We start from the raw sequence: 17,116 nt of genomic DNA, 5'->3' as shown, positions 1-17,116 counted from the left end.
AAAACTATGAAACTCTGCCAATTATAACTTGGGCGACTGTACATATACTGCGCTAAAACTTACCTGAATTTTTTTGTTTTGGCAACACTGATTGCTGTTCTCTGATACCAACACACAACAGCACACAGCTGCTGCGAACATGGGTTTGCTTATTATGAACTGAATAAGTACATTTGTAATTTATTATTATAATTACACACATTTAACTAAATTTGTAATTTATAATATTTAGTTGCCAATCACTCAAAAGAAATTTACAGTACTGGTAGGCACACCATCGCAACGAAACCACCATAAGCCAGTGCCCAAGCCTACATAAAACCTGGCCTTGAGCACATAAGGTTCAGAGATTTTTTCTAGGTTTTCTTTTTTTTTTTTTTTGACAAAAACCACACCTTACATGCTCAAAAATAAGGTAATTTGAAATTTAAAATTTAAGCTTTCTATTTCATAATGTTTATCTGTAATTTAAATTTCTGTTCTACAAAAATACCTGTATAATACAATACAATAGGAAGCTAATGCATGAAGCATTATACTACATATATTTCCATTCCACTTTCACTTATAATTTGAGAAGAAACTTATAAATAATGTACTTACCTGAACCTTTTGTATGTTGACTTAAATCATAGGCACTTCGATCTGCACATCCAACACATTCAATCCAACCATAAGAAGTAAGACACTCAGCATCCCAGCAATCACATGCATAGTGAGCCATCTCATTTCCTAAATGTTGCCTAAATCTTAGCTTTTTGGGATTAATGCCAATCTTGAGAAGGTACTGCTGAATACGGGCCATATAGTAACCTAAGGTTTCGTTGGCTACCAAACCCTGGAACAAAAAAGTTTACAATTTTCTACATTATATTTTAAGACTAATTTACTCAACTAACCACCACAGATATAAAAACTCATTTCCAGACATTAAATTTGAAGGGATACACTATATTCACTATACTTCTCATTCCACTCTGGAGTGGGTGGCATCAGCCAAGTAAAGCCACCTAGTAACTAACCAAATCTGTAGGGATGAGTTTGCAGGTGAAAGAGACACTGCTAAATAAGCCTGAAGCATTAACTATTCTTGGTGCAACTTTTGACTCACATCTTACTTTCGATAAACATCTACTGAAAGTGTCAGCAAATGCCACATGAAAGTCTTGTACCTAAGGCCTCACATATTTATATAAAGTGATCAAATCAATACAACCTGTTTTAGGTCATTGATACATCCTTTATTATTATTATTAATTATTATTATTATTAGTCGAATGAAACCTATTCTTATGGAACAAGCCCATATTGGCCATTGACTTGAAACTCAAGCTTCCAAAGAACATGGTGTTCATTATGAAGTAAGAGGAAGTTAAGTGAAATACAGAAAAAAAGGAGACTCCACTTATTAAAAATGAAAAAATACATTAATAAATACAGTAAACCCCCATATTCGTGTAGATGCATACCATCCCCCCCCCGAATAGCTAAAATCCGCAAATACTTAGAACCATTCTAACAACACTTAGAACTGCCTATTTTAATAGTTCAAACACACACAAAAAAACTAAAAATGCTTATACAGGTATTATCCTACTTGCGATGGGGTTAGGTTCCAAAAAACCCATCATTTGTTGGAAAAAACGTATCTCGAATATACCTTAACCTACACTAGGGTATTAAGTACCATGTACAGTATACATATATGGTAGCCTAGCCTACACTATAAAGTATACTCTATACATACAGAGTATAGTAATTATCAATATCAGCTAATTCTGGAGGTTCATGCACAGTGACTTATGATAATTCAATACAAAGAGAAATTGAATAACAAACAAGAATTAGCTTAGCCAACACTATGGCACATCATATACATATACAGTAGTCTAGCCTATATTTTACTGTACTCTATACTGACATATCATATTATACAAACATCAACATAATGAAACAGTACAGTATATGCATCTTTTCCATGGATCTTTTAAAATGTTATGCTTTAATTCACTGTATCCTATAATATTGTATATATTCTTATACTGCTTTTGCATTATAAATTGCGATCACAGTGATCAATGCTTTGGTTTGGAAATCGTTTACGCGGTGTTTATTTCACCGCATTTAACTCAGTTCAGAGCGCTTTTCTTGCTTCTAGTTAGCGTAAATGAATCTCTAAAAGCTTTATTTACATGGGACAAGGTTATTTTTCATTATACGAAGTGTTTTTAAGTCGAAATATAACCTAATCACGACTCATTGTGAAAATAATTTAGCTATTTTTTTTCATTATTAGATGAGATGACATTGGCCTTTTGGGGACGTTTGTTTTGTGTAAAAAAAAAATCAAGATTCCGTTTGCTACTTTCACTTGATTCCATCATAATATGAGCTTTACGTATTTATCGTTTATTGGTATAAAAATAGCAGTAATGTGTTCTTTCATGCCCAGTAGTTTTGATTAAAATACTTTCTCTCCAATTTCAATTACGGTCGAGTTTCATCCATGTTGCCAATGCACGATAATTTATAGTCATTAGCAGCTTTATCATTGTTTTCTCAGCTTCAGCTACAATGCAGCTTAAATTTAGCAGTATATTTCCTTGCCGATCTTTTATCCATACTGAATAAGGGTATATAAAAATATATCAGTCCTATTCTACTTATCTTCATTTGTACTATAACCTACGGTAATTATGTATTACCGTACGATGGTTGAAATACAAGCAAAACGGCTGTTGTTATCTGAATTGGTCATAAGCAAAACAACAGTTTCTCAGTCGGTTGTTTATGGCTGTACACATTTACACAAGAGTATAACGTTACTATAGCAGAGTCCACCGCTCTTTGCAGCTAAGCCCCGCCCACTGCATGCCAGTGATTTGAGTTCCTGGAGGCAAGATATCTCGAAAAGATACATTGCTATTATCATTATGGTCTTGGATCATTTAGTCTCTGCATCTTTTTCTAGTTAACAGTCCAAATGATTACCAATGTCAAATGGATTTAACTCCATTGTTGGTCATGTTGAGTTTCTGGGAAAAAATTTTTCAGTGACCTTAGGTTTTGCATGAATCATGACACCACAGATTTGAGTTCCTGGAGTTGTGAAGTCTGCAATTATTTTTCGAGATATGATATCTTACGATAAAAATCAGAAACTCATACATTAAGCTATATATCATTATGGTCTTGGATCATTTTGTCTCTGCATCTTTTTCTTTTTGATCAAAATGATTATAAATAAGAATATTAATTGATTATTTATGTGCCTAAGACACATTCTTATAAATTTTAGGTTCCTGGTCCCCTGTCTGAGCTGCAAGGTATTACTCTAGGTAAATATACATAGAAATGGATCCACATTAAATTGAAATGAAGCACAGACTTTTTATTTTCAGGATGCAGCCATGTCAAATGTTAATGTCATTGAGATGTGGGTAGGCCTAGCATGTCAATTTCTTATATTCTGAGACAATGACACTTGGCTTTTCGCAGAAGCATGAAGTGAACTCTTGGGCACGCATAAGCCTACACATCAAATTCTTAAATTTTGAGACAATGACAGGGCATGGGCCTACACTTCAGTTTCTTATATTCTGAGGCAATGACAGGGCATGGACCTACTAGTCAATTTCTTATATTCTGAGACAATAACAGGGCATTTTTAAAGATTATTGGGTTTTTAGGCCTCCCTTAATGTCACATCAATTTCTCATATTTTGAGAAATGACAGGGCATGGGCCTACACTTCAGTTTCTTATATTCTGAGGCAGGGCATGGACACTTCAATTTCTTATATTTTGGGACAATGACAGGGCATGGGCCTACACGTCAATTTCTTATATTCTCAGGCAATAACAGGGCATAGGACTAAGCATCAAATTCTTATATTTTGAGACATTGACAGGGGATGGGCCTACACTTCAATTTCTTATCGCAAATAGTTTTCTCCCCGTATCTGTTGGAAATAGAGTAGCTTTTAATTAATATAGTAGTTTCAACTCCACAATATATAATGTATATCCATAATGTGGAATGTACACGTATAGGCAAATCCACATACGCATACATGCGTGGATGGCCATAATAATTGTAACGCCACTTATACCACAGAGAATAAAAGTAAAACTTATGGGAACGTAGCCGATGACACACACAGATCAATCATAAGACTTTCTTAGCCTTACCCACAACTACCAAGCTGCTCTCAGTGAACTATATTGAAAATATATTTACAAAAGGGATATCAAATTATATTACTGTGATAAGAAAATATAAAGCTGCTGTAGCATTTCTATGAAAATTAATTCTATGGTAGGAAGGCATCATAAGATACTTCACGAAATAGGAAAAAAAAAATGGTTGAAAAAGTTAAGGGTACATAAGAGCAAGTAAATTCTCTCTCTCTCTCTCTATCTATCTATCTGTTGTTAGAAGAATATTCTAGCGTAGACTATATTCATAAAGATCTCGATTACTTTTAATTAAAACAAATTACTAAATTTCAATTCACAAGAGTAGGCAGATAATTCTTTACAACAGTATTTTATGAAAAGGTCTATGTTTATTCTGCAATGTTAGGTTACCATACGAAAATTTTTCAAAGACACTACAAGCAACATAACAGCAGCAACAAAAACGAGAATAACCACAACAAGAACCACAATAAAACGGCTGAATATAAGATAGGCCTATAAACCAAACGTCATTAAGACATAGGACATTATAGGCCTATGTCATTTTTTATGGTCCCATTATTTTGAAAGGAGATAATGTCCTTAAGAAAATTCTCAGCAAATTATATCCAATATGACTCGTATAGCCTATCATACTGTAACTTTAAGCTAAACATGGGCATACAGTAATACCTCGAACTTGCGCGATTTGAGTTGCACGAATTCACAGACACACGAATTTTTTATTGGAACCTAACTAATGGTCATACACGACTTTTTCACAGACACGCGAACATTTCTTTACACTGACAAACCCAGCAAAAGTGTTTGTTTAATTTTTTTAAGTAATTTATAAGTTTTCAAGCTTTTATGTGTAAATTAAATAACATTAAATATTACTAAAAGTAATAATTTCTCTCTCTCTCTCTCTCTCTCTTTCTTTCTTTAAGTGAGATGAATCTCTCTTTCTTTCTTTTATTGAGATGAATTTTTATGGTACATGTAAACAGGTATGTTTATTTGTATGATAAATAAACTTTTTAAGTATTAATATGTACTAATTTTCAAATAGTAATAATAATAATAATAACAATAATAATAAAACTGTAATACAAAATTTGTATTATCTTGAACAAACAAATTCTTCCCTCATATTTTGTAAGAAGGTGGAAGGCAAAAGCTGTCAGACATGTCATTTAACATGACAAGAATGGGAGTGTTGCTAATCAGTGGTCAAATTTTTCTTGTAATTCTCTCTCTCTCTCTCTGTGTGTGTCTGTAATAATTCATAAAAAATTTCACTCCCTTAAGTAAGGACAACTGTTATCTCTCTCTCTCTCTCTCTGTCTCTCTCTCTCTCTCTCTCTTTCTCTTCGAAGTTAGCCAACCTGCGTATTACAGCACTGTTTCTCTGTATGTCTTTAACTGTTCAGTAGATAATTTTGAATTGATTTAATTTTACCTGTACCGTTCACAAACTGTAAATGCGCAGTTCTAAAACATAGAGACATAGAGCATTTCAGAACAAAGAGAAAGTGACAGAATAAAAAACGTTTGTAAAAACGGGGTTGAGAAGACTTCTAAAAATAGATTGGTGGAATGGGGGAGAGTCACACATTATATTCTTAAGTCAACCGTTTATTTCTTTTTTTAAGGGTAATGTATTAAGCTAACTCTCTCTCTCTCTCTCTCTCTCTCTCTCTCTCTCTCTCTCTCTCTCTCTCCGTAATACTGTAATTCATAAATAATATAACTTGACATTTCAAGTAAGGACAATCTCTCTCTCTCTCCCTCTCGTGTTATTCTCTCTCTTCTCTCTTGTGTTATTCTCTCAGTCTCCGTAATAACTGATAAATAATTTAACTCTCTTAAGTAAAGAAAACCCTTGAACCAGGCGATTCTTTACCGTTCATGTTGGTTCTCTCTCTCTCTCTCTCTCTCTCTCTCTCTCTCTCTCTCTCTCTCTCTCTCTCTCTCTCTCTCTCTCTCTCTCTCTCATAGTTAGCGCTCACACATTTTTACAACTTATTAATTCTCTGTACATCTTTACCTGTACAGTAGATAGTTTAAATTGATCTAATTTGACCTGTATCGTCTATGAAGTTTAAATGCACTAGTGTTGCAAACACGTTTTAAAACATAGAGACATAATAACTAAGAATTGTATTAGTCAAAATATAAAACATTGTTTGTTCATGAAAAAGCATTTCAGAACAAAGAGAAAGAGACGCAGAGTAAAAAAGTTGCTAAAAAGAGGTTGAGACGATTCTAAAAATAGATCGGTTGGAAGGGGAGAGAGAGAGAGAAATTCTCTTACAACTCTCAATTTTTATGTAAACCATTTATTTCTCTTTTTTAAGGGCAATGTATTAAGCTAACTTTAAATGAAATTACAGTAACTTTAATTCCATTTAAAAGTTAACTTAGTAATTTGGGAGCATGATTAGGGTCATATTTAGTGTTTAAACTTTAGAAATAAGCATTTATTAGCATTTTTAGAGACCATGCCAAACTTACGCAAAAATTCACCCTGCGCGAGGGGTTCTGGAACCTAACCTCGTGTAAGTTCGAAGTATGACTGTATTCTGGTTTTGGAGAGTGTAGTCACTGGTTTTCATCCCTCCGAGTGTGAAAACGATTGCAATGAAATCGATTTTATGACTATTAAAATGTTAAATTTTCTGTAAACAATATGAAATACCAGTCTGCATAGCTCTGAGAAAATCTTTAAGTTAAATTTAGAATGGTGAACACGCTTGACAATATCAGACGGTAATTATCATTGTCCACTGATTCAAGTGCACCGATTCGAACGCAGACATTCCCTGTGTCACCTTTGTATTCAGGTGAACCTCATTTACGAAACACAACATTGCAGCATCGTGGAACACTCCTGACTCCATTCATATTTTCCTGTTTCTTTACCATTTTTAGGGAGATGTGTAATATGATTTTATTTCAGGGGATAATATAGTTTCTTTTTTATAATCAGCAGAACTTTAGTTCGGTAAAACAACCATTGCAAAATAAAAGATGAAAAGAACCACAGATTAACCAACGTTTTTCTACCATTCCCAACCAGTCAGCTTGAAGGAATGGTCATGACATAATCAGTGGGCGGGGCTTAGCTGCAAAGCACGGTGGACTCCGCTATAACAATACTTTTATCATTCTCTTTTACTCTTTTATCTAGAAGATGGGATAAAGAGCTGGAGGAAAAGAAGTTGGTCTATTGTAACTGTTCTCTCTCGCAGCCTGATTGTACAATGCTGCCTGCGCCCGCGGGAAATTTAAAAATATTTAATAAATATTGTCTTATCAGTATTAATTGCTTACCACACTGCAAAATCAAATTATCATAAGGTGAATTATTGTAACTCAAGCACTACCTGAGTATTTTACTAATTTTATCACAAAAATTACATTTAGTTATGAAAATGAGATGAAAATACAGTAATTAGTGAATATTTCTCAGTGAAAAATACCATGAATGGGCGAATTTTCAGCGAATAATGCGTATATATGTTCCATAGAGAAATCCGCAAATTGGTGAGTCCGTGAATTGTGAGACCGCGAATACGGAGGGTTTACTGTAGATAGATGAAAATGTATTAAAATGCAAAAAGAATAGTATTAGGGTAGCAATGCATTGCATTTTTGCTTGAGTTTCTCAAGTTTCAATTACACAACACCCCCCTTGGGGACGCTGTTCCACAGTCCTATGGTGTGAAGAATAAAGGACCTCTGGAACAGATAAGTTCAACAGCGAGGCACATTTACTACATACTGGTGCTGCTGTTCAGCATATCTGGTTGCTCTCTTATATATAGACTTGTTTGTGATGGTAGGTTTCTGTTTCCTAACATTAGGAGTTATGACTGGACCATCGACGGATAGTCTCACTTGTTAATTTTTCAAAAATTTATTTTAACAGAGATCTTTCACGTTCACAATTGATCCCTGATCCTCATTTCCTGCCAAGAGCAACCAAATTTGCCAAACAGCAGTACCAATATGCAATAAATGTGCCAGAGATCCTTTATTCCTCACAGCTTTGGACTGTGGAGCAGTCTCCCGGGAGATGTTGTGCAATTGTGTCTTCAAAAAGTTGAACCAAAGATGCAACATATTACTACTCTAAAACAGTTCTTGTATTTTAATAGTTTACTTACAGTTTTGTCTATTTATTTATTTTGTTCATTTATTTTTTCTTTTCTGATTACTAAACTCTTCTTTCTGTATTTCTTATTACCTTCTGTTATTTCTTTTAAATGAACACCATATTCTTTGGAAGCTTGAATTTCAAGTCAATGACTCCTGTGGGCTTGTTCCATACTTTCACTGACATTACTTTACTGTGCTTTACTGTACTTAACACACTACAGTACTGAAGCGTTAACATTTTTTAGTATGTGTACAAATGTACATGGTATATGCGCACATATGCATCAGTTAAGATAAACTACACACTGAGAATGTGTTTGCTTCTCTCTCTCTCTCTCTCTCTCTCTCTCTCTCTCTCTATTTTTTGTTATGAAGAATATGGGTTAACTATGTTTAAAAAGAAAGAATGTATATTATTTATATATTGTGTGGTTTTGTGTGCAGCACTTTACATATCATGTAAGGATAAGTTAAAAGCAATTCAGTTTGTGGCTGTATCTATGAATTCAAATGATTTATCTGACTTCAAATGATAAGTACTGTACTGTATATATGCATGTAGCATGCTATTTTTAAAGAAAGAAATGTCTGATTTTAGAGGGTTACACCATACCAAGATGAAAAAATGTCTGTGTGAACAACTGGCCTAGGGTGGGTGTTACACTTACAACATCCATTTACATAAGTCAAATAGGCTATTACAGCTGTATTTAAGAAAAAGATAATGGTTATGAAATTGTTATTTTACATACTGAATCCATTTATACTGTATAAAAAGCCTACGAACCTGGGCCTATTCCTTAACGGGTCCAGCAAGTGCCCAGACAGGTATAAAAGGTTTGTGGTGGATGCCTTCATCCTTTACGCCCTCACATACTACTCCACATGGTGAGAAACCACGAAGGAGATCGAAAGGTCAATACAAATTTTCATCAATAACAATTTCACAAATCATATGGTTGTATGACAAACCCAAGATTCCATAAATAACTGACACTCCTACAGTTTTGCAAATCACTACACACATTAGAAAAAAAAGCCAAGCATCAACATGGTGATATGGAGAAATATACAAAACCAGCTGACATCAAACACCATCAGAGAGAGAGAGAGAGAGAGAGAGAGAGAGAGAGAGAGAGAGAGAGAGAGAGAGAGCACCAGATGATGTTGAAGACGTCACCTGGATGGCCTGTAATACCAACCACACCAATGGTGGGTGCCCGAGCCAACACCCAACTCCACCCAGCAACAACAGTTAGGCCTAGAAAATCTCAACGCCTCAGGGACAGATTTCGTGACCGCTGTCGACACATTATAGGAAATAAACCTAAATCTTCATATGTCCTCAGGAAACTTGATATACTAGCTACACGCTGATGAAAAGAAGTTTGTAGGACGAATAACGAAGACTATATAAATTAAATGCCGTGAAAACTGCTATAATTTTCAACACTACTGCCCTCAGAGAAGGTCTCCTCCCTAAGTGTTATTACCATGTTAGAATCCCCATTGTAATGTACATAAAAACTGGATCATCTAGATGCCAAATGCATTTAAAACAAGAGATGCTAGGGGGATGCCATTTAAGGACAACGGCAATATTATGCATCTGCAACTTCAGTAATGGAACCAATTTTTCTTGCTAATTTTTTTAACTTATCATCTAATGTTATACTGTACATGGTTGTAATCGCCTTGCATCGCAGATTAATAATCAAAGATAAAATATAAGATATTTTAAAAACTTATATTTAAAAAGAATATTTTTTGGAAAGAAAACTTTTAAAACACCACTTTTTAGTTTTGGAATGCTTTGTGCACTACTGTATATTCTGAGACAATGTCAAATTTTTTCATGACAATATTACTCTTCAGCCATTCAAGAAACACCTATAAAAGTACAAAAAATATACAACAGTTATTAATTGGTTGAATGGGTGTGTATATGTGTGTATGTTAACTGTCATATGCACACTAACTTTAAAACCAGTATTACTAGCGTCACTGTCATTGTAATTATCTCTCTTGATATCACTATTTCATGAAAATGACTAAGCATCATCATCAAAAGCCATTATCTCCAAAATTCACAAAATAAAATTTATAAAAATCTTCGACCACTGCTCAACTTCAAGATGCAAAAGCCTCCCTGGTCCTGCGCAGCCCCCCCACCACCCGGGATGACAGAAAGTTTACAATTTTGCTATTTTTATACCTATGACTAAGAGAAATCTGGCATCTTTTATGTTCAAGAGTGAGCTGAATGGCTGGTGAGACTGCTGACGTCACTCAAACAGAGCTAAGGGGAGGGACTAAATTTACCGCGATATTTGAAAATAAAGCATCGATAACATCGTCGTTGCCCTAGCGCAACATATAAAGCATCAATTCTAGCTATGTGCAGCACCTCGGGTTAAGTAGGGTAGTCTAATGTTTGCGTTCTCAGAATCAGCCGATTGTGGCCCGCTACTGAAATAATTAGGAGAATAATTTTTTAGTTGCTAAAAGAAACATAGCTCTTCACTGGGTGAGTTGGTAGAGCTGCAGACTGTCACTCGATGGGCCGGAGTTCAATCCCCTGGCCGGCTGATGAAGAGTTGGAGGAATTTATTTCTGGTGATAGAAATTCATTTCTCGCTATAATGTGGTTCGGATTCCACAATAAGCTGTAGGTCCCATTGCTAAGTAACCAATTGGTTCTTAGCCACGTAAAATAAGTCTAATCCTTCGGGCCAGCCCTAGGAGAGCTGTTAATCAGCTCAGTGGTCTGGTAAAACTAAGGTATACTTAACTTTTTTAAAAGAAACATAGTATTACCCAAATTATTACTTGCTCTCGAAAGGGGGAACGATGTCACACTAGTTAACAGCCCAAATGATTACCAGTACTGATTTGACTCCGTTCGGTAATGTTCCGTTTCATGCAGCATGAATCATGGCACTACAGATATGAGTTCCTGGAGTTGTGAAATATGCAACTGATATCTCTGATAAAAGATATATTAACTTATATATCATTTTGAATATCTTGGGTCATTTTGTTGGAGCATTTTTTTTTTTACCATGAGCAGCCTAAATACACAAGCATCTTGTTTTTTCCCTTTTTAATTGGTGGTGGCCTGAATAAGTGATACCACATAGACCACATTAATAGAAATGAAGCATACACTTCTGCAACCATGTCAAATGCTGATATCATTGAGAGATTAGGCCTACACATCAATTTCTTATATTTTGATGCAATGATGGCATAGACCTACACGTCAATTTCTTATATTTTGAGGCAACGACAGGGCATAGACCTGCATGTCAATTTCTTATATTTTGAGGCAATGACAGGGCATAGGCCTACACATAAAATTCTTATATTCTGACACAATCACAGGGCATGGACTTACACGTCAATTTCTCATCCCAAATAATTTTCTACCCGTATCTTGGAAATACAGTAGCTTTTAATTAATATAGTAGTTTCAACTCCACCATATATAATGTATACAGTATGCATAAAGTGGAATGTACACATGTAAGCAAGTGCACATACACATACTGTACATGCGTGAATGGCCAAAGTAATTGTAATGCCACTTATACCAAAGAGAATAAAAGTAAAACTTGTGAGCACTTAGCCGATGGCACCCACAGATCAATCACAGGACTGTCTCAGCCTTACACACAACTATCAAACTGCTCTCAATGAACTATATTGAAAAATAAATGATAGCTGAAAAACTTATGTGAGATGATCCAAACCAGTCTGCAAGTAGCCCACTTGATTTTGGGGGCATTCTTGTAGATTACCCTCTTGGACAAAAGGATACATAAGTTAGTAAATTTCTTTTCTCTCTTCTCTCTCTCTCTCTAGTTCCTCGCTGGGTGAGCAGGTTCCGTTCTCAGCTACCACTCTATTGGTCGCGAGTTCGAATCTCCGACAGGCCAGTGAAGAACAAGAGGAACTTGTTTCTGGTGATAGAAATTCATTTCTCGTCATAATGTGGTTCGGATTCCACAATAAGCTGTAGGTCCCATTGCTAGGTAACCAATTGGTTCTTAGCCACGTAAAAATAAATCTAATCTTTCGGGCCAGCCCTATGAGAGCTGTTAATCAACTCAGTGGTCTGGTTAAACTCAGATATACTTAACTTTTTCTCTCTCTCTCTGTTGTTAGAAGAATATTCTAGCATAGACTATATTCATAAAGATCTCGATTACTCTCAATTAAAACAAATTAATAAAATTCCGTTAACAAAAGTAGGCAGACAATTCTTTACACCATTATTTTATGAATAGGTCTGTTTATTCTACAATGTCAGGTTACCATACGAAAATTTTTCAAAGACACTATAAGCGCCATAACAGCCAGCAACAAAAACAAGAATAACCACAATAAAACAGCTGAACATAAAAGAGGCCTATAATCCAAAAGACATAGGACAATATACTGTACTGTAGGTCTGTCATTCTTTTATGATATCATGTTATTTCGAAAGGAGATAATGTCCTTGAGAAAATTCTCACCAAAATATATCCAATATGACCTGTACAGCCTATCATACTGTAACTTTAAGTTGAACATAGGCATATTCTGGTTTTGTAGAGTACAGTCACTACTTGCCATCCCTCCAAATGTGTATATGATTAAAATTAAATCAATTTTATGACTATTAAAATGTGGTAAAATTTCCTGAAATCAATATGAAATACCAGTCTGCATAGCTCTGAGAAAGTCTGTGTTAAATTTAGAATGGTGAACACACTTGACAATATCAGATGGTAATTATCATTGTGTAGTGTAGCTAAGGAAATTAAGAGAGAGAGAGAGAGAGAGAGAGAGAGAGAGAGAGAGAGAGAGAGAGAGAGAGAGAGAGAGAGAGAGAGAGAGAGAGAATAAAAGGGAAGCAAGGAGAATAATGCCTAAAGCTGTTGTTTATTGCTGTGGACTAGAAATATGCTGACTGAAGTAAAAGCTTCTTGCAAAAACTCAAAACAGTGAGCGAGTATATGGTGCCTAAAGCCATAAAACCGATCGTAAAAGTTGGAAGCAGTGGCCTAGCGATTAGCGTAACCAAGTCATGAGTCAGCACAGCCAAAAAGCTAACATCAGCCAGCTCTATAACCCCGCCTTCAATAGGAGGCATTTTCATGGAAATTGGGGGCTGGACAAAGTGATGTACTTCAACACCCTCCAATCAAACATGCTAGGGAGGGGTCTTTCACACCCCCTCCTAAGGTCATCTCCAATCAAGCCCTCTAAGGAGAGATTTGAATCACACCCACTACAGTCCTTCCCAATCAACTATTTGAAGGGGAGGCCTTGCAGATAAATCCTTCCAATAGGACCAGAAGGAGGTGGAGATTGCAGATAAGAAATCCAGGGGTTCAACAGACTGGAGAGCGACAGAAGAGAAGCAGATTCGAGCAGTGTCCACCAGGGAGAGTATGTCTCCCCTCGCTTTTGTGTTCCCCTATAGATTGAGTCAAATTAATTACTCAAGAGTGATTTTGTTTATACCACTGTAACATGTTAATTTTGTACTGATCTTGTTAATCTTTTATAAGTTAAATTCCATTATTAACCCTTAAGGGACGGCATAATTTAACAATGTGCAGCACCCCAGACCGGGGAAACTTTGAAGTTGGCAAAATAACAAAAAAATCACATCAATGGAAAGAGAGTGACACGTACATTCACACTGCATAAATAAAAAAATTCTAAAAAATTTTCCCTACCTTCTGCAAGAAGTTGAAAATAACTATTTACAACCCCTTGTGGGGCCTCATTTACAAGACAATCGTAAATTTTACCAACTTATATATGTTTTTTCTAATAAATTAATTTATTGTATTTTGTAAAATTATTATACTGCTCACACAATATCAAAACAGATAAGAAATAAAAGCAGTAACAAATTTTTGGCATATTTGTTGTAAAATATTCACGTAAACTCACGAAAAGGAAGATTCAGTAACTTTTTTTACTTTTACATGCTTTTCTAAAATTTCTTTTGCAATTTTCTTTGTAAAATTACATTTACAACTGACATTCTATCGTAAAAGACAAAAAAAAAAAGAACAGCAACCCTTTATATTTACAAGCAAATTTACAAGACTCATGTGAGAGAGATGCAGTACTTTCCCCTTGAAGTCACAAGCATTACTGATACTGGCCTAACTCTCATGTAAGTATAAAAGTTGCCATTAGTGAATTTATAGCATACAGAAGTATTGGCACCTTTGTTTCGAATCATTATTACCATAACAGTGGTGCGTAATTCAGCTTCACACTGAAGCTCAATCCGTCCACCTCCCCAAACCTGTTTTACTTCACACTGAGGCACAATCCATCCCTTAAGGGTTAATGTGAAGAAATTACAGAACTTGTCTCTATAAATGCCTTCCTGAGAGATATCAATACTTTAGGATAATTTATCTTCAAATAACAAATTTAAGAAGAAAGAGAGGCGCTGTGGACACACAGAAGAATAACAAGGTAAGAAAGTGGAAGACTAAATAACACGTAAAAGAAGACTAAATAACACGTAAAAGAAAAGCATAAAAAGTGTCCAGTGATTCAAAGTGCACCAATTTGAATGCAGACATTCCCTGTGTCACCTCCATATTCAGGTGAACCTCATTTACAAAAACAACACTGCAGCATCGCGGAACACTCCTGACTTCATTCATGTTTTATTTTTTTTTTTACCATTTTTAGGGAGATGTGTATTATGACTGTATTGCAGGGGATAATATAACGTTTCCTTTTGATAATCAGCAGAACGTATTTTAGTTCGGTAAAACAACCATTGCAAAATAGATGAAGATGAAAAGAACCACAGATTAACCAGCTTTTCGAAACCATTGCCAACCAATCAGCTCCAAGAAATGGTCGTGACGTAATCAGTGGGCTGGGCTTAGCTTCAAAGCTTGGTGGACTTTGCTATACAGTAAACCTCCTGTATTCGCAGGGGATGCGTACCGCAACCCCCCGCAAGTAGCTAAAATCCGCAAATACTTAAAACCCCTCTAAAAACACTTAGAACTGCCTATTTTGATAGTTTAAAATCAAGAAAAACCCTCTAAAAATCCTTATACCTGAGTATTTTAATAGTTTTATCAAAAAAGTGCATTTAGTCATGAAAATATGAAAATACAGTAATTAGTGAATATTTCTCAGTGAAAAATATTGCGAATGGGCGAATTTTCCGCAAATAATGGGTAGATACGTTCCACAGAGAAATCTGCGAATACATGAGTCAGCGAATTGTGAGAACGCGAATGCGGGGAGTTTACTGTAGTACAATCTACTAAAAATTAAATTGCTTCTCGACTATAGCCTAGTAAAGTATATTCTACCCAAAATGAAATTCACTTGGTAAGTAAAGCCTAGTTTAATTTTTTTTTTTACTTTTATTTAACAAGATGGGATTACAGACTATGCAGGAAAAGAGGTTAGCCTAATGTTACCGGGGCTATCGAAAATGCAACCCACATGATACACAGGATATACCTTATGATGAAATCATGTTTTGGGGATAAAATTTTAAGCATCATAAATGAGATCAGATGATACACAAGTACACAGTATACAGTAATTCAATACTTTAAATTGAGTGATAATAATAAAATACCCGTCAGGATAGGTTAACGGATAATCTAAATGGAATTGCACTAGACTATAAACTATGAGCGTTAATCCCAGGGCACCCTATCATGTAGGCCTTTGTTACATAGTGAATTTTGTTACCTACTGGAAGGGCAGACACCCAGCTGTCCGTTGAGTTGAGATGACACTGCATATTTGACACCTTGCACATCACTATCTTTCTTGGGAGATTCTAATACTTTTTTAGCTGGTTCATCCTCTTTACTGAGTAATATGATTGTCCCTTGTACATTATTCACTCCATCATTTTGTTACTTTTGAATTATCTAGGACTGTATTGCAAGAAAGCTAACTGTTAACATTGCTTTTTGGTAGTTCCTTTGATCAACCATAGTTTGATTTTACATGTCAAAATGTCACCTTGATTGTTGAGGATTTATTTAATGGGCAGTTTTTAAGTCTAGTGATGATATCTGGGTTCCATTTTCTAGTAACAAGAACTTGACCAGTTCTAGTTTCCAAAAAGAGAATCAAAATAGGTCAATGCTGGATCCTGTCTCACTTTTTTTTTTTTTTTACCCCAAAAGGGTTTTACAGCTATTTCAGTCTATTTTTAATACAAAGGAAGATTCACAGGCATGCTAAAGGTTGAAGGTTATGTATTATCCATGATAAGAAAAAATTAAAATTCATTCCAGTTGGTTCCCTCCATTCAGTTGTCCTGTGAGACCCACCCAAATATATACCTTAACATTAGTGCCTTCAGGGTCATCAGTCTGTTGTGACTAGAGCCTGCACTGAGGGCAAGGTTTTACAGAATACTTCCTTCCTGCTTGGCCAAGTCAGGTACCCCAGTTTTATAAGTGGAGATGCATGCCATCCACCTCCACCCTCCATCTTAGTTTCAAGAGCAGAATTTTCCAAAATCCAATAATTTTGGAAAGCAACAATTAAGTACAGTATTACTAAGAAAATAATGTCTGACTAGAGTTTGTCAGGTCAGCAGCTGAGGTGCAGACTTCCACGGCTTGGTATCTAATGTCATCAAAACAATGAGCCATTGCTTCTTAGCTGCCATCTTAGCTCCTTACTGACACCAACAAGTCAAAGATCTGGGGATTCTGATGTATGTAGTGTAATCAAATGTTCTACTGTGATACTGTATATAAATC

The 17,116-nt window shown here is 35.4% G+C and overlaps 1 protein-coding gene across 2 annotated transcripts in view; it reads right to left on the bottom strand.

Annotated features, from left to right (window-relative positions):
- GlyRS (glycine--tRNA ligase) overlaps positions 1 to 17,116 on the bottom strand; it is a 615,776-nt gene that overhangs the window by 188,235 nt on the left and 410,425 nt on the right. For both annotated transcript variants that reach the window (XM_067126048.1, XM_067126050.1), the window contains one exon: positions 604 to 838. In XM_067126048.1, the coding sequence (XP_066982149.1) occupies positions 604 to 838 (235 nt within the window). The remainder of the gene's footprint in view (positions 1 to 603; positions 839 to 17,116) is intronic.

Source organism: Macrobrachium rosenbergii, chromosome 23, assembly GCF_040412425.1.
Source record: "Macrobrachium rosenbergii isolate ZJJX-2024 chromosome 23, ASM4041242v1, whole genome shotgun sequence".
NCBI lineage: Eukaryota > Metazoa > Arthropoda > Malacostraca > Decapoda > Palaemonidae > Macrobrachium > Macrobrachium rosenbergii.
The sequence above is the reverse complement of the archived record's forward strand: the minus strand, read 5'-3'. Positions and strand labels throughout refer to the sequence as shown.